Source organism: Trichoplusia ni, chromosome 20, assembly GCF_003590095.1.
Source record: "Trichoplusia ni isolate ovarian cell line Hi5 chromosome 20, tn1, whole genome shotgun sequence".
NCBI lineage: Eukaryota > Metazoa > Arthropoda > Insecta > Lepidoptera > Noctuidae > Trichoplusia > Trichoplusia ni.
In genome coordinates, this window is record NC_039497.1 from 324,558 (window position 1) to 340,552 (window position 15,995).

General features: G+C 36.1%; 3 protein-coding genes across 3 annotated transcripts; all 3 read right to left on the bottom strand.

The window, feature by feature from the left end:
* Nucleotides 1–187: 187 nt before the first annotated feature.
* On the bottom strand, nt 188–4,967 carry LOC113503921 (xanthine dehydrogenase/oxidase-like). Its single transcript, XM_026886065.1, has 10 exons — nt 4,731–4,967; nt 4,404–4,565; nt 4,191–4,319; nt 3,621–4,105; nt 3,153–3,336; nt 2,574–2,769; nt 1,697–2,463; nt 1,302–1,491; nt 1,008–1,121; nt 188–258 (listed from the first exon to the last, which is right to left on the bottom strand). Exons 1-10 carry the CDS (start codon nt 4,965–4,967, stop codon nt 188–190), a joined length of 2,535 nt encoding a protein of 844 aa, XP_026741866.1.
* Nucleotides 4,968–5,840: 873 nt separating this feature from the next.
* On the bottom strand, nt 5,841–15,286 carry LOC113503871 (xanthine dehydrogenase 2-like). Its single transcript, XM_026886005.1, has 3 exons — nt 14,624–15,286; nt 14,301–14,539; nt 5,841–6,195 (listed from the first exon to the last, which is right to left on the bottom strand). Exons 1-3 carry the CDS (start codon nt 14,779–14,781, stop codon nt 6,008–6,010), a joined length of 585 nt encoding a protein of 194 aa, XP_026741806.1. The 5' UTR covers nt 14,782–15,286; the 3' UTR covers nt 5,841–6,007.
* Nucleotides 9,820–10,738, bottom strand: LOC113503870 (aldehyde oxidase 1-like). The gene is made up of 2 exons (XM_026886004.1): nt 10,211–10,738; nt 9,820–10,102 (listed from the first exon to the last, which is right to left on the bottom strand). Exons 1-2 carry the CDS (start codon nt 10,712–10,714, stop codon nt 9,866–9,868), a joined length of 741 nt encoding a protein of 246 aa, XP_026741805.1. The 5' UTR covers nt 10,715–10,738; the 3' UTR covers nt 9,820–9,865.
* Nucleotides 15,287–15,995: the final 709 nt, after the last annotated feature.

Sequence of the window (15,995 nt, forward strand, 5' to 3'; positions counted from 1 at the left end):
GTAGGCGTCGAAAAACAGCTTGTCCTTATTAAATTTAACTGGCGTGAAGACTTCGGTGTCATGGTTTTTCTCTCCAATAAGTTTACTTTCTTATACGTTTCAATAACTTTTTGATACTGTCCAATATCCATTTTCAGTCGGAAATTTTCACTGTTTAAATGTACTGTCAGTAGGTACTGCATACTGCCTAGTTAAACTTAAAGTCAGCAGTTTTTGTGGAAGTAAGTAAACAACTCCTTTCAACAGTATATGGACCATCTGAAAAAGAGACAAATTAATGTGACAAAGTGTTAATATACACGGTGATTTTGTAGTCGTCTTACAAACGAAGCCCAGTTTATGTATCCGACGTAAAATACCCCTAGGCGCGATTATTATTTTTTACCATCAACTAAGATAATAGGTACGAAGAAAAATGAAACAAGATAAATCTGAAATATACTCTTAAAAATGATAAAAAAGCCGCCGCCCGCGCCCCTCACCATTGTTACAAGGCTCGGACCGCGCTCGCAACAGAGCTGTGGTTCTATAACTACGAATTGCATCATAATATTGAATAAAAATTGCATTTTAAATTTATTCAAATCTCACAAATACCTGTTTTTTTTATCATGAACGTGTTCTAGGCATTGGATACATGAACTGGGCTGCTTTTGTAAGACGACTAAAAATCACGGTGTATATATCAATTTAAAAAATTGTCATGTCACACGCCAGACCCAGAGTGAACCTATTTTTATTCATAAGATCTATTGCAAAAGTAGTGAATAAAACCAATGAAAGCTGGCATCATGATAGAATCAAATGTGATCGATTAAGCAGTATCAGTTGTTAATGAAATGTCTATAAGGCTGATTATCTCACGCTTAATTAGCTTGAAAACTTTTCAAGACCCATAAAAAGAATACTGTGAAAGATGATATAAGAAAATTAATGGCAAACGATTTTAAAATTGATATTTGCAAGAGATGATAAACAGGGAGCTTTAAACGCTCGTAGTAAAAAACCTTCTCTAAACCACTGTTTTGTTGGGATGCCAGACTCCAGCCTGGCAGAAACAATAGCTTCTCGAATAGCCAGAGCTATGACCACCGCCATACATATTGGAGGTTCACCAATACCTGTGGCGAAACGAATATTAAATTTTATATGCCCCTGAAAATTCTATGAAATTATAAATTGTACTTTAACATTTCAAAGCGTTTTTAGGTGTGCACTGTGAAACTAAAATACAAGCTTAAGTAAAGTGTTCACTTGTTCAATGTATCTAAGTACATAGTAGCTTTGTCAATTCTACTTACACTTGGATCCAAAAATCAGTTCCTCAGAGAAGGAATTCTTCCTGAAATAAACTCTCCAATCTTGCGGAATATCCCTGGCTAGCGGCACGTTGTAGTTCCATGTTCTATCAGTGAGGAGTTCTCCAGTTTTTGAGTAGACTAGGTTCTCGCACGTCCAATAACCCATACCCATAATGAAAGCTCCTTCTACCTGTTTGAAAGAAGAATATATTTAAGTTTATTTAACGTATCTTTAGAAAATTAGTTCACTTTTAAAAGCATAAGTAATTTTGCGAGTCAATATAACAAGGTACTATGTGTAAAGTACAGTACAGTAAATAAATCATTGGTTACACTAAGTTTAGTACAGAATGAGAATATCTATAACCTGTGTATATGAACAATGCCATACTTACTTGACCTACATCAATCTCAGGACTAACACTCAAACCTGCATCTTCACAAAGGTCTACTCTCAATATTTCTAACTCTCCAGTTAGAACATCAATTTCTACTTCAGCGAGAGTAACGCCATAAGCAGTATGAGTATATTCCTCGGTCATTTTCGTAAAACCATGAGTTTTTAAATCGACATTATTGTTGTATGCTTCAATTATTAATTCTTCCCAAGTAGGATTTTCCATTTGATCTCTCACAGGTTGAAGTCTCACCAAAAGTTGCTCACAAGCTCTTCTCACGCCCACTATGACATTTTGATTCACAACACTTCCACCAGATAAATTGCAGTTTGGAGCAATCACGGTATTATTTTCTTTAATTTTAATTTTCTCGATTGGAATATTAAGAATATAAGCTGCAACTTGCACTGCTTTGGTGTTTATTCCTTGTCCCATTTCTGCAGCCCCGTGAGTTATAATTACAGAACCATCACCACGGTATACTGATAGATTGACATATAAGTTTAATCCACCAATAGGAGTCCATCTTAGGAAACTAAATCTCAAGCCACGTTTTTTCCATCTGTTTTCAATGTTGAATTTCGTTACCATGTCTCGCCGATTCTTGTAATCAGATTTTATGATAATACTGTCAATCATTTCTTTAAGATCACGAGCATACTGTGAATCTAAGTTGGCAAGTCTCACATCTAGAGGGTCTAATTCCATTTCACAAGAGATTTGCTCCATTAAAAATTCAGCCATAGCTATATTTTCTAATGTACCTGCAAATTAAATTATTACTATGTCGCAGGATAGTACAATCTACTTATATTTACTTTAAGCAAAAGAGCCAAACTAAAGGGTGCACATGATAAGGAAAAGTTAAAAATACCTGGAGCTCGAGCCCAAGTGTTCGAAGCAGTATCAGTAGTGGAACTAAAAGTCCTGAAGTTCCATCGAGATTTATCATAAGCGTTGTTGTAAACTCCCAGACCGAGTAAATTAAACTGTTCGTTAACTATGGACCCGTGGTCTTCGTAGGAAGCCAAGGTTAAGTATTGGATTTTTCCAGAACGATCGACGCCTGTCTGAAAACATATAAAATAGAGAAGTTATACACGCTATTGTAGGTGTTCTTCATGTTCCCACTCTTGGTAGACATATATCCTAAATTCTAGAGTAACAATCTTTTTTCACAGGTTAGCACCATCCACTGCATTGTTGCTTGCCTTGAAATTTTAATCACGATTTATGAAATTAAACACGAATCTTTATAAATTAAAAAGGAAACCTTGCATTTGACAGTTGTATGTAACAGTGCAAAACAGTCTATTTTAATAAAAACGTATCTCACGGCTCCCTTCAATATCTGCGAAGGTCGCGTGAGGCGTTCTTATTCGTACAGTAACAATATTCGGGCGGCATAAACAATAAAATATCAATACTAAGACAAATATCTGTATAAACTCACTTCAAACTCAGAATGGCATGGTAATCTCTTTCCTAAAGCACGCATGTTGGTGGTCAAAGACTGTATAAATCGGCAAGGCCTGTTAAGTTTTGTCACTACCAGAGCTGCAGCAATTGATCCCTGAATTATGCGCGTCAGTTTGATGCCAAAAGAGCCTCCTACTCGACGCGTGTGGACGTCGATGCTATTAATCGTAAGAATTGAGACATTAAATAGAAAAAAAGAAAAACCATTTATTATCGAATTTGCAAACGACGCAAAAGCAATAAAACAAATAAAACTAATGACAGAACAAACAGACATTTAAATACGCTGCATTTGCGCCACCTTGTGAAAAAGGGACAGCGCTCAGCATAAATGCTGTGTCTCGCGCACGCAGGCACGATACAACAGCGCTGGTTTTCAGCGCTGATCCGTTAATCATCTTATGTATTAAGTACATATCATATAGGTATAGTATATTCTCACCGGTTTTGATCCATCTTCAACGCCTTTGCGATCATTATTTGAATACCTTCTGTCCAATGTGTTGAGGTATAAACATCCAAACCATGTTCAGAAGGTTTAATGACAGTGGTTAATGTTTCAGTAGAAAAATGGTACTGCCCATAAATTGTATTGGACCCTTTTATTACTTCTTCAACGTTTTCTCCTTCATCTGTTGCATTTAGTTCAGCAAAGAGTGTTGTTCTCTCAGGATTATCTTTGGCCTCTTTTATATCAACCACCGGATCTTTAATGTTTTTATATGTTGCTTGAACTAATTTGGCAGCTCTCTCAGCAATAGCCCGAGTTTCAGCTACAATGACTCCGATGGGTTGGTTATAATATTGAATGGAACCACTGGAGAATACCTCTTCAGACGAAATGAAAACAAAGTTAAGTGGAAGAATAAATGAATTGATTCCTGGAATGTCCTTAGCTGTGTAGAATGCAATAACCCCTGGGTATTCCTACAAAAAATAACGGTTATTCATAAATATTTTACACTACCTCTAGTTTTGTACTAACAAATAGACAGAGAAATATCAGTTATACCAGAGCCTTGCTTGCATCAATGGATACAATGTCGCCGACAGCTACAGTACTGAGAGCGAGAGCGCAAAATACTTCGTTAAGATATTTTGGAAGGTCATCTACAAAGAAAGCTTCACCAGAAGTTTTGAGCTGGAATAAACAAAGAATGATTAATCTTTTGATTTCTTTAAAATCTATGAATTCATTTTAATTTTCAATGACTTAAGTATTTACCAAAGCGTCGACTTGCATTATTGGTTGGTTGACAGGCCAGATTGTTTGATTGGTTTCAAATGTTTGAACGGCTCGAGACACAGGTCGAGAATCATGGAGGTTGATAGCTCCAGAGCGATAGCGACCATCCACAACATTAGCAGGTGCCAGTTGCAAAAGTCCCTACGACAACGGTACAAAGATTAGATTAGTATCTACTGAATTAGTGCGCAGGGGAATGCATGCATATGAATGCATCAAAATTATTCACACATACAAGAATTCACACACGCATGAACCTTTATGATAAAATTGTTTGCTAAGGTAACTTGCTCTTTCAGGAAATACCTTATAAAATAATCCAAGTGCAGTTTTCCTTCTGTATTCTACAGAAGGTTCTGGAGGATTTTCAACTACCACCAACTCTTTCTCCAATTTCTGTAGTGCTGATTTCAAAGTCTCATTGGTGAATAATTTTTTCCCGATTAAAAACTCTTCTGTGACTGTGGCTCGAACAAAAGACGGTGAAAGAGCGCCGAATACAATCCTTGCGGTGTGCACTACATTGCTGGTTGCAGATTTCATTTTATAGAGAAACCCTGCATTTATCAGTGCATGAGCACTTTGTGAGCGGGGCATAACCTGAAATAGTATTATTTTTATCGCAAAACCATAATTATTGTTTAATAATAAAAGTTATTTGTGCTGTCTTATTTTCGTTTCTTCACAGTTATTTTCATTGAGTTTTGTCTCAAGTGATTTCACAAAAAAAATATATCGAAATGTTTGCTCACCTTAAAAGTAACCAATCGACATTCCCTGCCTAAAGGAGGTAAGATTATGTTTAAAATCACTCGGCCTTTCATATTCATCTTCACAAACTCTTGCATCGTCAATGTCTTATTTGTCAAGCGATCTATTTCTAAAAGAACAAAATCATTATGCGTACTACATACGGTCAAATTGATCACCACACAAAACTCATGGGTTTTTATATTTACGTATGGTAACTTGAGCACCAACTGTCTCTAGAAGCAGGAAAACATCTGATGAGAACGAATTGTTTTGATTCTTCAGCATGAGGTTTCCAGCTATGGAGGCCACCTACAAAATAATACGTTTTAGGAGTACATTGCGCAACTTTACTAATGAAGCGGTGAAGGGTGAGCAATGTGGGGGGGTTTCAATTGAATTTGAAATTAAAAAAAAAATCTGTTCCTTTTTACATAGTTAAAATGAATGGCTTTGGTTTGTTGTAGATGATAAATAAGTGCCTTTTGTTTTGGTTTATTAAAAAGGGATAACTTACATTTCTGACCGGAATATGTGCCACTTTTAATATGTGAGCGTGAATTTTATCCAAATAACCAAAGAATTCGCTCTTAGCAACCGTTTTCAGTATCTCTAAAAACTCAGTGAGTGTTGTTCCAGCTTTTATTATTAGATTCTGATCTAAAACGTAGCCTTTCAGTTCTTGGACTCCACTTATATCAATAAGAAGGCGTGGATACTCATCAATTGGAAAGACACCTGAAAATGTTAAGGCATTGAAATTGGATTTTTTATTTTTTAAATACTCATAACATAGTTGCGCAAAATATGCGATATTGGAATCTGTAAGTTTACTAACCTTTTCCCGTATTACCATGAATAAGCATATAGGAACTATCGCCTTCTCTGTCCAAAATCTTGAAGATGTCTCTTACTTCTTGTACTCGGCCCCAAAGTCTGCCATCTTTCAATTTAATTTCAATAATATCTTCTTTATCCACAAAGCACCACTCACTCTCCTCACAGTTACTCTTATCACACTCTTCGCCAGTCTTCTTGCAGATGTGAAGATCTTCAATATCAGGGAGAGTTATTTGTCTCGGAGCATCTTTGGCAAATTTCTTGAAAGCGTCAAGGATCGGTCTGTATCCAGTGCAGCGGCAGATGTTGCTGCCAAGCGATTTTTCTACTTCTAGCATTGTGATATTCGGATTTGTTTGGACGAGACTACAGAACGTAATGATGTTTGAATAACATACAACTTATTATTTATGTACAAAATCATAGAAATTTGAAGTAAGGTTATTCTCTATTTGGTTTACCTGTACATAGACATGACCAAGCCAGGTGAGCAGTACCCACACTGGGAGCCGTGGTCTTCCGCCAGGGTCGTCTGCAGCGCGTGGTAGCCTTTCTTCCTGTTCCCCAACTCTTCGATAGTTGTTATCTCCAAACCATGGCATGACACTACGGGCATCATGCACTAAAGAACGTAATTTTATAGATCAAAAGATTTTTTTTAGGAATAGTTACATTTAAATTAATATCCAAAGATTTTGATATCCTTTAATGAGCACTGTGCTCTCTTAAACTTACCGAGTTGACGCTGTAGGATGGTATATCACCGCGCCGCACGCTGAGCACGCACGCGCCGCAGCCAGCCTCGCGACACATGTACTTGGTGCCCTTCAGCCCGATCTCGTCGCGGACGTAGTCCAGGAGTGTCACGTCCGAGCTCACCTCGCATCCCACTGCACAAGATATCAGTTATAATTTAATTGGATGTCGCAAAAAATCTAAAAAAAATCAACGTCTAACTGTCAGCCCATTTCGTTTGAGGCATCAAAAAAACAACTTGCCCCTAAATTCATGTTTGACTAAAAAAATAATTACCTGAATATGGAACACCGTTTACTTTAAACTGAACTCGGTTCATCGTAGACAAGCAATTAACTCGCTGACAGTTAATTAAAGGAAAATTGATCGAATAATGCATATAATTGTATGGAGTACCAACATAATCGTATCTATTTAACTAGAAAAAGTACAGGAATAATTTAAGTCAGTAAGTACTAATAAAATTTGCATACAGTCTACATTTACTATCACTAACAGATCGCAATTTCTATTACGCAGAAAGTACCTATTGAAGACAACAAACTCGTTTTTATATCTATGAACCTAACTACTATGCTGTAAGATAGGACTACCTACATGGTGATTACATTGAAGGTGTGAAAGAGATAGACTACGCTATGTAGCGTGCTGTCACACTTCCACAACTACAATTATAGTACTGTTAGAGCGGCAGGGTCTCGACCAACTTAACAAACGGCATCTAATAGTCCCTCACTAGCTGGCGGCTTAATGAAATGTCATATTAAAATATTCAAACATTTACGATAAATAATTCCTCAAAACATCGAAAATTCAAATTTACTTTAAACGTTCTTTTGTTTTGCGACAATTGAATTGAAAAGAAATCAATCAAGATAATTTTTCGTAATGGGTAATTAAATAGTATAGATAACAAAAATTTAGACATTTATTCGTGACATAAATGCGATATACACTGAGTTCAAATAGTCTTCTTGATGCGTCATCGTCGTGCCAAGCGGTGTACTTGCGGTGTGTTACCTATGGCACGGTGGTGTAAGTTCAGTCAATAGATGCTTCCTCTTCCGAGGGAGTAGAGTTCAGTTCAAAGTAAAGGAAACTTCCAACAAAGGTGTATTTTGCTAAGGTCGATGTTCAAAGATCGTCTGAATATTTTTATCTATGCATCTAATGATGGGACGCCAGTGCAATAGATATTTTAATTTGCTGCATTAATTCTATTCAATTTACTTATCATCACCTCTTTAGTCACGTGGGACCCTTAAATTATAAATCAAATTATAAGGTTTTATATCAATTAGGTCCATACACTTGCAAAGCGACCCATTGATGTCTGCTAGTTACGCTGTTAGAGTGTAGAGTAGAGTAGTTATAGTGAAAAACTGGCAACAAACTCGATAAAACACAAGGTTAACTATGAATAACTCATACAGGATATACCATGTAGGTACTATGTCGAAGTTATTTTCTTCAAATAAAATAAATCGTTTTGATTACAGTTTTTTTTAAATTATTATTTATTAATAAAGTAATTTCTCTTAAATTCTAATAAAACTTAAAATCAGCAACGTTAGTCGATGTGAGGAGGCATCTTCTTTCAACGGTGTATGGTCCATCTGCGGAAAGAGATCACGTTGTAAAATAAAACGAATGTATGCTATGATCAACGTAATTAACAATATTAGAATCCCGGATCCAGCGAACTTATTTTTGTCTTTTTGTGAATCTAAACGAAACATAGATAACAAAAAAAAAACTTTCAGTCTTGTCATCAAGCTGTGTAGAAAGAGTTCAGTGATAACACACACGAACAGTTAAATTTATAATAGATAGGTAAAAAGTTTGTAACAATTAAAAAGTGTAGCCTCGGAATATGTTTAAAGAACAAAATAAGTTATCAAATAGTCGTGAGTTTATTACTATTATTTTCAATATATTTTTTTTATATTATTTTTAAACGGAGTTCTAAAAATATTTTGGTGAATGATTTATTTATACCTTCTGGGAACCATTGCTTTGTAGGGATCCCCGACTCCTGCCTGGCAGCGACTATAGCTGCTCGTATTGCGAAGGCTATGACGATCGACATACATATCGGTGGTTCACCAATACCTAGTATGTGATAATATAAGAAACACATTAGAAGAAACAAAATATTAACTAACAGAGCAAAAAATGGGTTCAAAATTTAAGAAATACGAACGTTTACCTGACTGAATTTAATGTAGAAAGAAGAAAGATTATGAGTTTCAATAACTTTGAAATAATTTAAACATATACGCGTTACCACAAATAAGTATGACAGTAATTAGAAGATATTTTTTTAACCACTCAAACCGCCAACTTAAGAAGAACTAAGTGATTGAAGTTGAAACAATGACTATAATGAGATTTAATACTTACATTATAGGGAAACTATTATAAGAATATTACACACAAAAAAAATACGCGCGAAAAACATTCCCCTTTCCTTTACAGTCGGATAGAAAAGAAAGTTATGCGCTAATAATATCTACTTTTTAAAATTATTTCGAAGTGGTTGTTCTTAAGGTCCACCATAAATTTTCAAAGCCCCACACAATTGGAAAGATATAGTAAACACAACCAACAACAATGCAACGAAAGATTAAAATAATATTCAAAATGAACAACATAAATTTTAAGGGAATAATAGGATCATAATGGAGACCAATGATAAGAGTTTCCCAAGGAAATAAATTACAACGTTCCTTGTAGACAATGGCCACCAATTACCATGAATATACAATGTGATGTTATCCCTCAAAATGCTGTGTATTGGCCGAAGTAGCGATAATTATGAAGTCAGAAATTGCCCAATCGTTATTTATTGACTACCGCAGCAACTAAGGCTTTTGATTTATAAATCGACTACGAGGGTATTAAGTTTAGTTCGGCATATATTATGACTAGTTTGTCTTCGCAGCCTCGCCTGCCTAGATGTAGGTTATAGATGTAAAAGCACTTCCATTGAAAAACCGAAGTCTTTACCCTTCTAAACTTTCATGAAAATCGGTTCAAGCGTTAAAGCGTGAAGAGGTAACAAACATATTAAACATACATATATACAAACCCACTCAGATAATTTCAAACACCGGGAAATCATATAATTTATACTGCTTACACTTTGATCCAAAAAGGAGATCCTCAGAGTAGGAATTCTTCCTGAAATAGACCCTCCAATCTTGCGGAATATCCCTGGCTAGCGGCACGTTGTAGTTCCATGTTCTATCAGTGAGGAGTTCTCCAGTTTTTGAGTAGACTAGATTCTCGCACGTCCAATAACCCATACCCATAATAAATGCTCCTTCTACCTGTTTAAAAAATAATAGTTTCTATCAATTCCGCAATATAATCATTAATAAGGACCCTTAGATATTGTTGAATTAAATCGTTATTTTACAACATCTAAATTCACTCACCTGGCCTACATCAATCTCTGGACTGATACTCAAACCTACATCTTCACAAAGGTCAACCCTCAAAACTTCCATTTCTCCAGTTAACACATCAATTTCTACTTCAGCGAGAGTAACGCCATAAGCAGTATGAGTGTATTGTTCCGTCACCTTCGTAAAACCAGTAGTTTGTAAATCCACGTTATTATTATACGCCTCAGTTATCAGTTCTTTCCAAGTAGGATTATCCATCTGATCTCTTACAGGTTGAAGTCTTGCTAAGAGTTCCTCACAAGCTCGTCTCACACCAACTATAATATTCTGATTCAGAATACTACCGCCCGAGTAGTTGCAGTTAGGGCCAATCATTGTATTATTCTCTTTAATTTTAATCTTTTCCACAGGAATGTTTAGTAAATAAGCTGCTACCTGTACAGCCTTGGTATTTATACCTTGGCCCATTTCGATTCCTCCGTGAGTAATGACAACTGTGCCGTCACCTCGGTAGACAGACAGACTAATGTACATATTCAAACCACCAAAAGGAGTCCACCTGAGGAATGCAAATCTCAAGCCACGTTTTTTCCATCTGTTCTCAGAGTTAAATTTTGTTACCAAGTCTTTCCGATTCGTGTAATCAGATTTTATGACAATATTGTCAAGCATTTCTTTAAGGGAGCTAGCGTGCTCTGGGTCTAAGTTAGCAAGCCTCACGTCTAGATGGTCTAATTCCATCTGATATGCAATTTGTTCCATGACCATCTCTGCCATCGCTATGTTTTCAAAAGTACCTGCGTTAAATCAATAATACATAGCTAAAGAAAAAAAAATGTTTTTTGTATGTATGAGTCAATTATAATTACTTTTAGGTTACCTGGAGCTCGTGCCCAAGTATTTTTTGCAGTATCAGTCGTAGAGCTGAAAGTCCTAAAGTTCCATCGGGATTTCTCATAGGCGTTATTGTAAACTCCCAAACCTAGTAGGTTAAACTGCTCATTAATCTTGTACCCGTGATCTTCATAGTTATCCAAATTCAAGTATTGAATTTTGCCGAAACAGTCAACTCCAGCCTGAAAAAAAATCACGTATAAATATCATATGTTACGTGCAATGATGTCAAGCTGTGCTTTCAAAATGTATCGTATGTAGAAGAATAGCAAAACTGTGAAAATGTGAATATTTTTATTTATTAACAAACACATTCCTCGCTACGCCCAGACATCTCTGGTAGAAACGCAGCCTTAATATACTCTTTATTTTAGTTAACATTAAAATGATCTTACCTCAAACTCTGAAAAGCATGGCAACCGTTTACCTACAGCCCGCATGTTGGTGGTTAAAGACTGTATAAACCTGCAAGGCCTGTTGAGCTTTTTCGCCACTAAGGCGGCAGCTACAGATCCTTGAATTATGCGCGTTACTTTGATGCCAAAAGAGCCTCCGACTCGACGCGTATGTACGTCAATCCTAGTATAAGAAAAATGTGTAGTTATATAACTTGTAACGGTTCAAAATCAGTGGAACAAAAATGACAATTAAAATCTCACCGATTCTGTTCCATTTCCAAAGCCTTAGAGATCATTATTTGAACACCTTCTATCCAATGTGATGAGGTATGTACGTCTAGCCCTTGTTCAGAGGGTTTAATGACTGTAGTTAATGTTTCAATAGAGAAATGGTACTGTCCATAAATAGAATTGGCACCCTTCACAACGCTTGCAACGTTTCCTCCTCTATCGGTTGCATTCATTTCAGAAAATAGTACTGTTTTATCAGGGTTATCTTTATTCCTTTTTACATCCATGATAGGCTCTTTTACATTCTCATAAATGGCTTCGACCAATTTTGCAGCTCGGTCAGCAATAGCTCGAGTCTCAGCCACAACTGCTCCTATGGGTTGGTTAAAGTATTGCACGTGACCACTGCAAAACACTTCTTCGTCTGAAGAAAATATGATATTCAGTGGTAAAATGAATGCGTTTACTCCTGGAATATCTTTAGCGGAATAAAACGCAATGACGCCTGGGTATGCCTGAAAATAAAATTTCGAATTCACCTTATTAGGCAAAAACTCTTGTTATGATAAAAGTCAACAGTTGTCATTACCAGAGCCTTGCTTGCATCAATAGACACTATGTCACCGACAGCTACAGTACTAAGAGCAAGGGCGCAAAATACTTCGTTGGGATACTGTGGAAGATCTTCAACATAGAAAGCTTCTCCAGACGTTTTAAGCTGTTAAATTAAGCCAAAAATATATTTTTAGTCGAATTTAATTTTGTCAGGCCATTCAATTGTTACATTTGCTACTTATTATAGTTACCAAAGCATCGACTTGCATTATTGGCTGGTTAATGGGCCACATTTTTTGATCGGTTTCAAACATTTGGACAGCTCTGGACACAGGCCGTGTTTCATGGAGATTAATTGCTCCAGAGCGATAGCGAGCATTAAGGATATTGGTTGGAGCCAGCTGAAGCAGTCCCTGAAATAACAAGCAATATAAATAAACTACTAACAAACAACTTCAAAATATTTAAAATCACCCAGATTTCTGATAAGCATTTCTGTATCATTCAAATATTTGTCTATGTGAAAGTCTATATACATAATTCTAAGGTCAATTATCAGAAACTTTTAAGTACTTTGTAAAACAATCCGAGAGCAACTTTCTTCCTGTACTCCACTGAAGCTTCTGGTGGATTTTCAATTACAATTAGTTCTTTCTCCAAAATATTAAGTGCAGAACCTAAAGTTTGATTTGTAAACAATTTCTTCCCGATTAGGAACTTCTCCGTTTCAGAAGCGCGAACAAAAGATGGTGAGAGAGTTCCAAAAACAATTCTTGCGTTCTTGACTATGTTGTCAGAAGTAATTTTGTATAAAACTCCGGCGTTTATTAATGAATGTGCGCTTTGGGAGCGAGGCATTACCTGAAACAGATAGAGGTTCTTTATTTCACATCATTTCTTTTTTATTTTCATTTAGTTAAGAATAAGTAAACTCACCTTTAACGTTACTAATTTATGATCATTAGTTAGTGGTGGTAACATTATATTCAAAATAACTCGACCCCTCATATTTGTCTTCATAAACTGCTGCATTGTCAAAGTCCTCTTAATCAAGGAGCTTATTTCTAAAAGTTAAGAATTGCTCTATAAACCCGTAACATGTTTTTTAAACTGAAATATTATTAAACTTACGTATGGTAACTTGAGCCCCCACTGTTTCCAAAAGCAGAAAAATATCTGAGGAGAACCAGTTGTTTTTGTTCTTTAACATGAGGTTGCCAGCGATGGACGCCACCTAAAAAATATATTAAAAAAAAGATAACATTATTAAAATTTAACGATGCTCTTCCAAAAAAATTAGCAATATTTTTTTATTTGACGATAGTCACATTGATTTTAAAGGGCGAAAATATGTGTAGGTATCTACGGTTGTTACCTTATTACGCTTGAACGGATTCGTTATAAAATTTAGTATAAGGTCTATATATCTAACTCATAAAAAACACACGCTTGCCAGTCTTAGTTAGATTTTTTTACCTAACTTATCAACGTTAAGCCCAAACCTCTGGAGTTTGAATCTTGAATCCCATCATCACTATTAGTATCATGTTTAAAAGGCCTTGCGTTGCTACCAGATACTAGTACGTGTACATCATAAATTTTAAACCTACTTACATTTCTGACAGGGACATGTGCAACTTCCAGGATATGATCGTAGAATTTCTGCAAATACCTAAAGTTTTCTCTATCAGCAGACTTTTTTAATATCTCTAGAAACTCAGTTAGTGTTGTTCCAGCATTCACTATGAGATTCTTATCTAGAACGTAGCCTTTCAGATCTTTCACACCACTTATATCAATAAGGACTCGAGGATACTCATCTATTGGATAAACACCTTGAACATGGAAAAAAATATTGTATAAAGTTTCAAGACAAGTTATACATTTATGATTTTACTGTAGACCCCTTTTACCTTTTCCCGTATTACCGCTCATAAGCATGTAGGAATCCTTGCCTTCTTTTTGTAATATCTTAAAAATGTCCTTTACTTCTAGCACTCGGACCCAAAGTCTCCCATCTTTTAATTTAATTTCAATAATATCTTCTTTATCCACAAAGCACCACTCACTCTCCTCACAGTTACTCTTATCACACTCTTTGCCAGTCTTCTTGCAGATGTGAAGATCTTCAATGTCAGGAAGAGTTATTTGTTTCGGAGCATCTTTGGCAAACTTTCTGAAGGCTTCTAGGATCGGTCTGAATCCGGTGCAGCGACAGACGTTACTGCCGAGTGATTTCTCAATCTCTAGCATTGTGATATTTGGGTTTGTTTTGACGAGACTGCAAACAAAAAGAACGAATTTTTGTTTTTTATTATTCACAGGTGCCATCGAGGTCAGTCATTTGTGATTATGGTTAGTTTACCTGAACATAGACATGACCAAACCAGGTGAGCAGTACCCACACTGCGAACCGTGGTCTTCTGCCAGGGTCTTCTGCAGCGGGTGGTAGCCTTTCTTTCTGTTTCCCAACCCTTCAATAGTGGTGATCTCCAAGCCATGGCATGATGTCACGGGCATCATGCACTTAAAAATTATATAAAAATTTCATTACTTTCTATAATGTATAGCGAAACGATATTTTTTTTTAATAAATTTACGTATTAAAGAAGAGAAACTGTTTTGGGCTTTATTTACATTATTATATATGAAAAGGTACGTAAGCGCAATAAAAACACGTTTGGGTTGGTAAGCTATAGTTAAAAAAATCCACCAATACCAGAGCAGAGAGCAGGCTAGTTTTATTACCATGATTGCAGAATTAGACTGTCAATCAGGGAACGGAATTATTCTTACCGAGTTTACTCCGTAGGACGGTGTGTCACCGCGCCGCACGCTGAGCACGCACGCGCCGCAGCCAGCCTCGCGACACATGTACTTGGTGCCCTTCAGCCCGATCTTGTCGCGGACGTAGTCCAGCAACGTCACGTCCGAGCTCACCTCGCATCCCACTACACATATTGAATGAATTACTTGAAAATACTATTTCCACACTCACACAAAAAAATATCGATCGGAGTAAAACTATGACAAATAGGCTTATCCAATAATGACTGCGCGGGATAGCCAAGTGGTATAAGTCACCGCACTGATCCCATTGGCGCGACACGTCAAATTTTCCACTTGAACAGTCACTTATGTGATACCTGGTCTGGGTCAGGTCTCCTTTGATTTGCGAAATAATGAAAAAATATATTTCTTCAGGTAATTATTAAATTTATTTCATTTTGGTATTTACCTGAATGTTCGACGCCGTTGACTTTAAACCGAACACGCTCCGTTGTGGAAGATCGCTCCATGATAAGTTACTTAATACCAACTTTTATGACGATAGGCGCTTGAAGCAGCCTTCCGTAAGTCATGGAACTCTCTTAACTAAATAAAGAAAACTATTCATTTATATCGACCGGCTATAAAAACGGTTTTAAATAATCTTGCGTTTCCTTAATTAAATTACACCAATTTATTATTTGAAACTATTTGTTGCTTGCGAATTTGACTAATAGTTTATACAGATATTTTTTTTTCGATATTTTTTTCTAAAACAAAATTAAAATCAAATTTTTCGCTGGTGTTTTATCCCACATTTTTAAATGTAAATTGAAGATTACACTGGGTGCTAGAAAAATGTATTAAAAACTACTCCGACATATGTATATTCTGCAACAGAATGGCTAACCAAAACAATTTATTATTTGTTATTCATGATACTTCATAGAATAGTAATATGTGGGTTA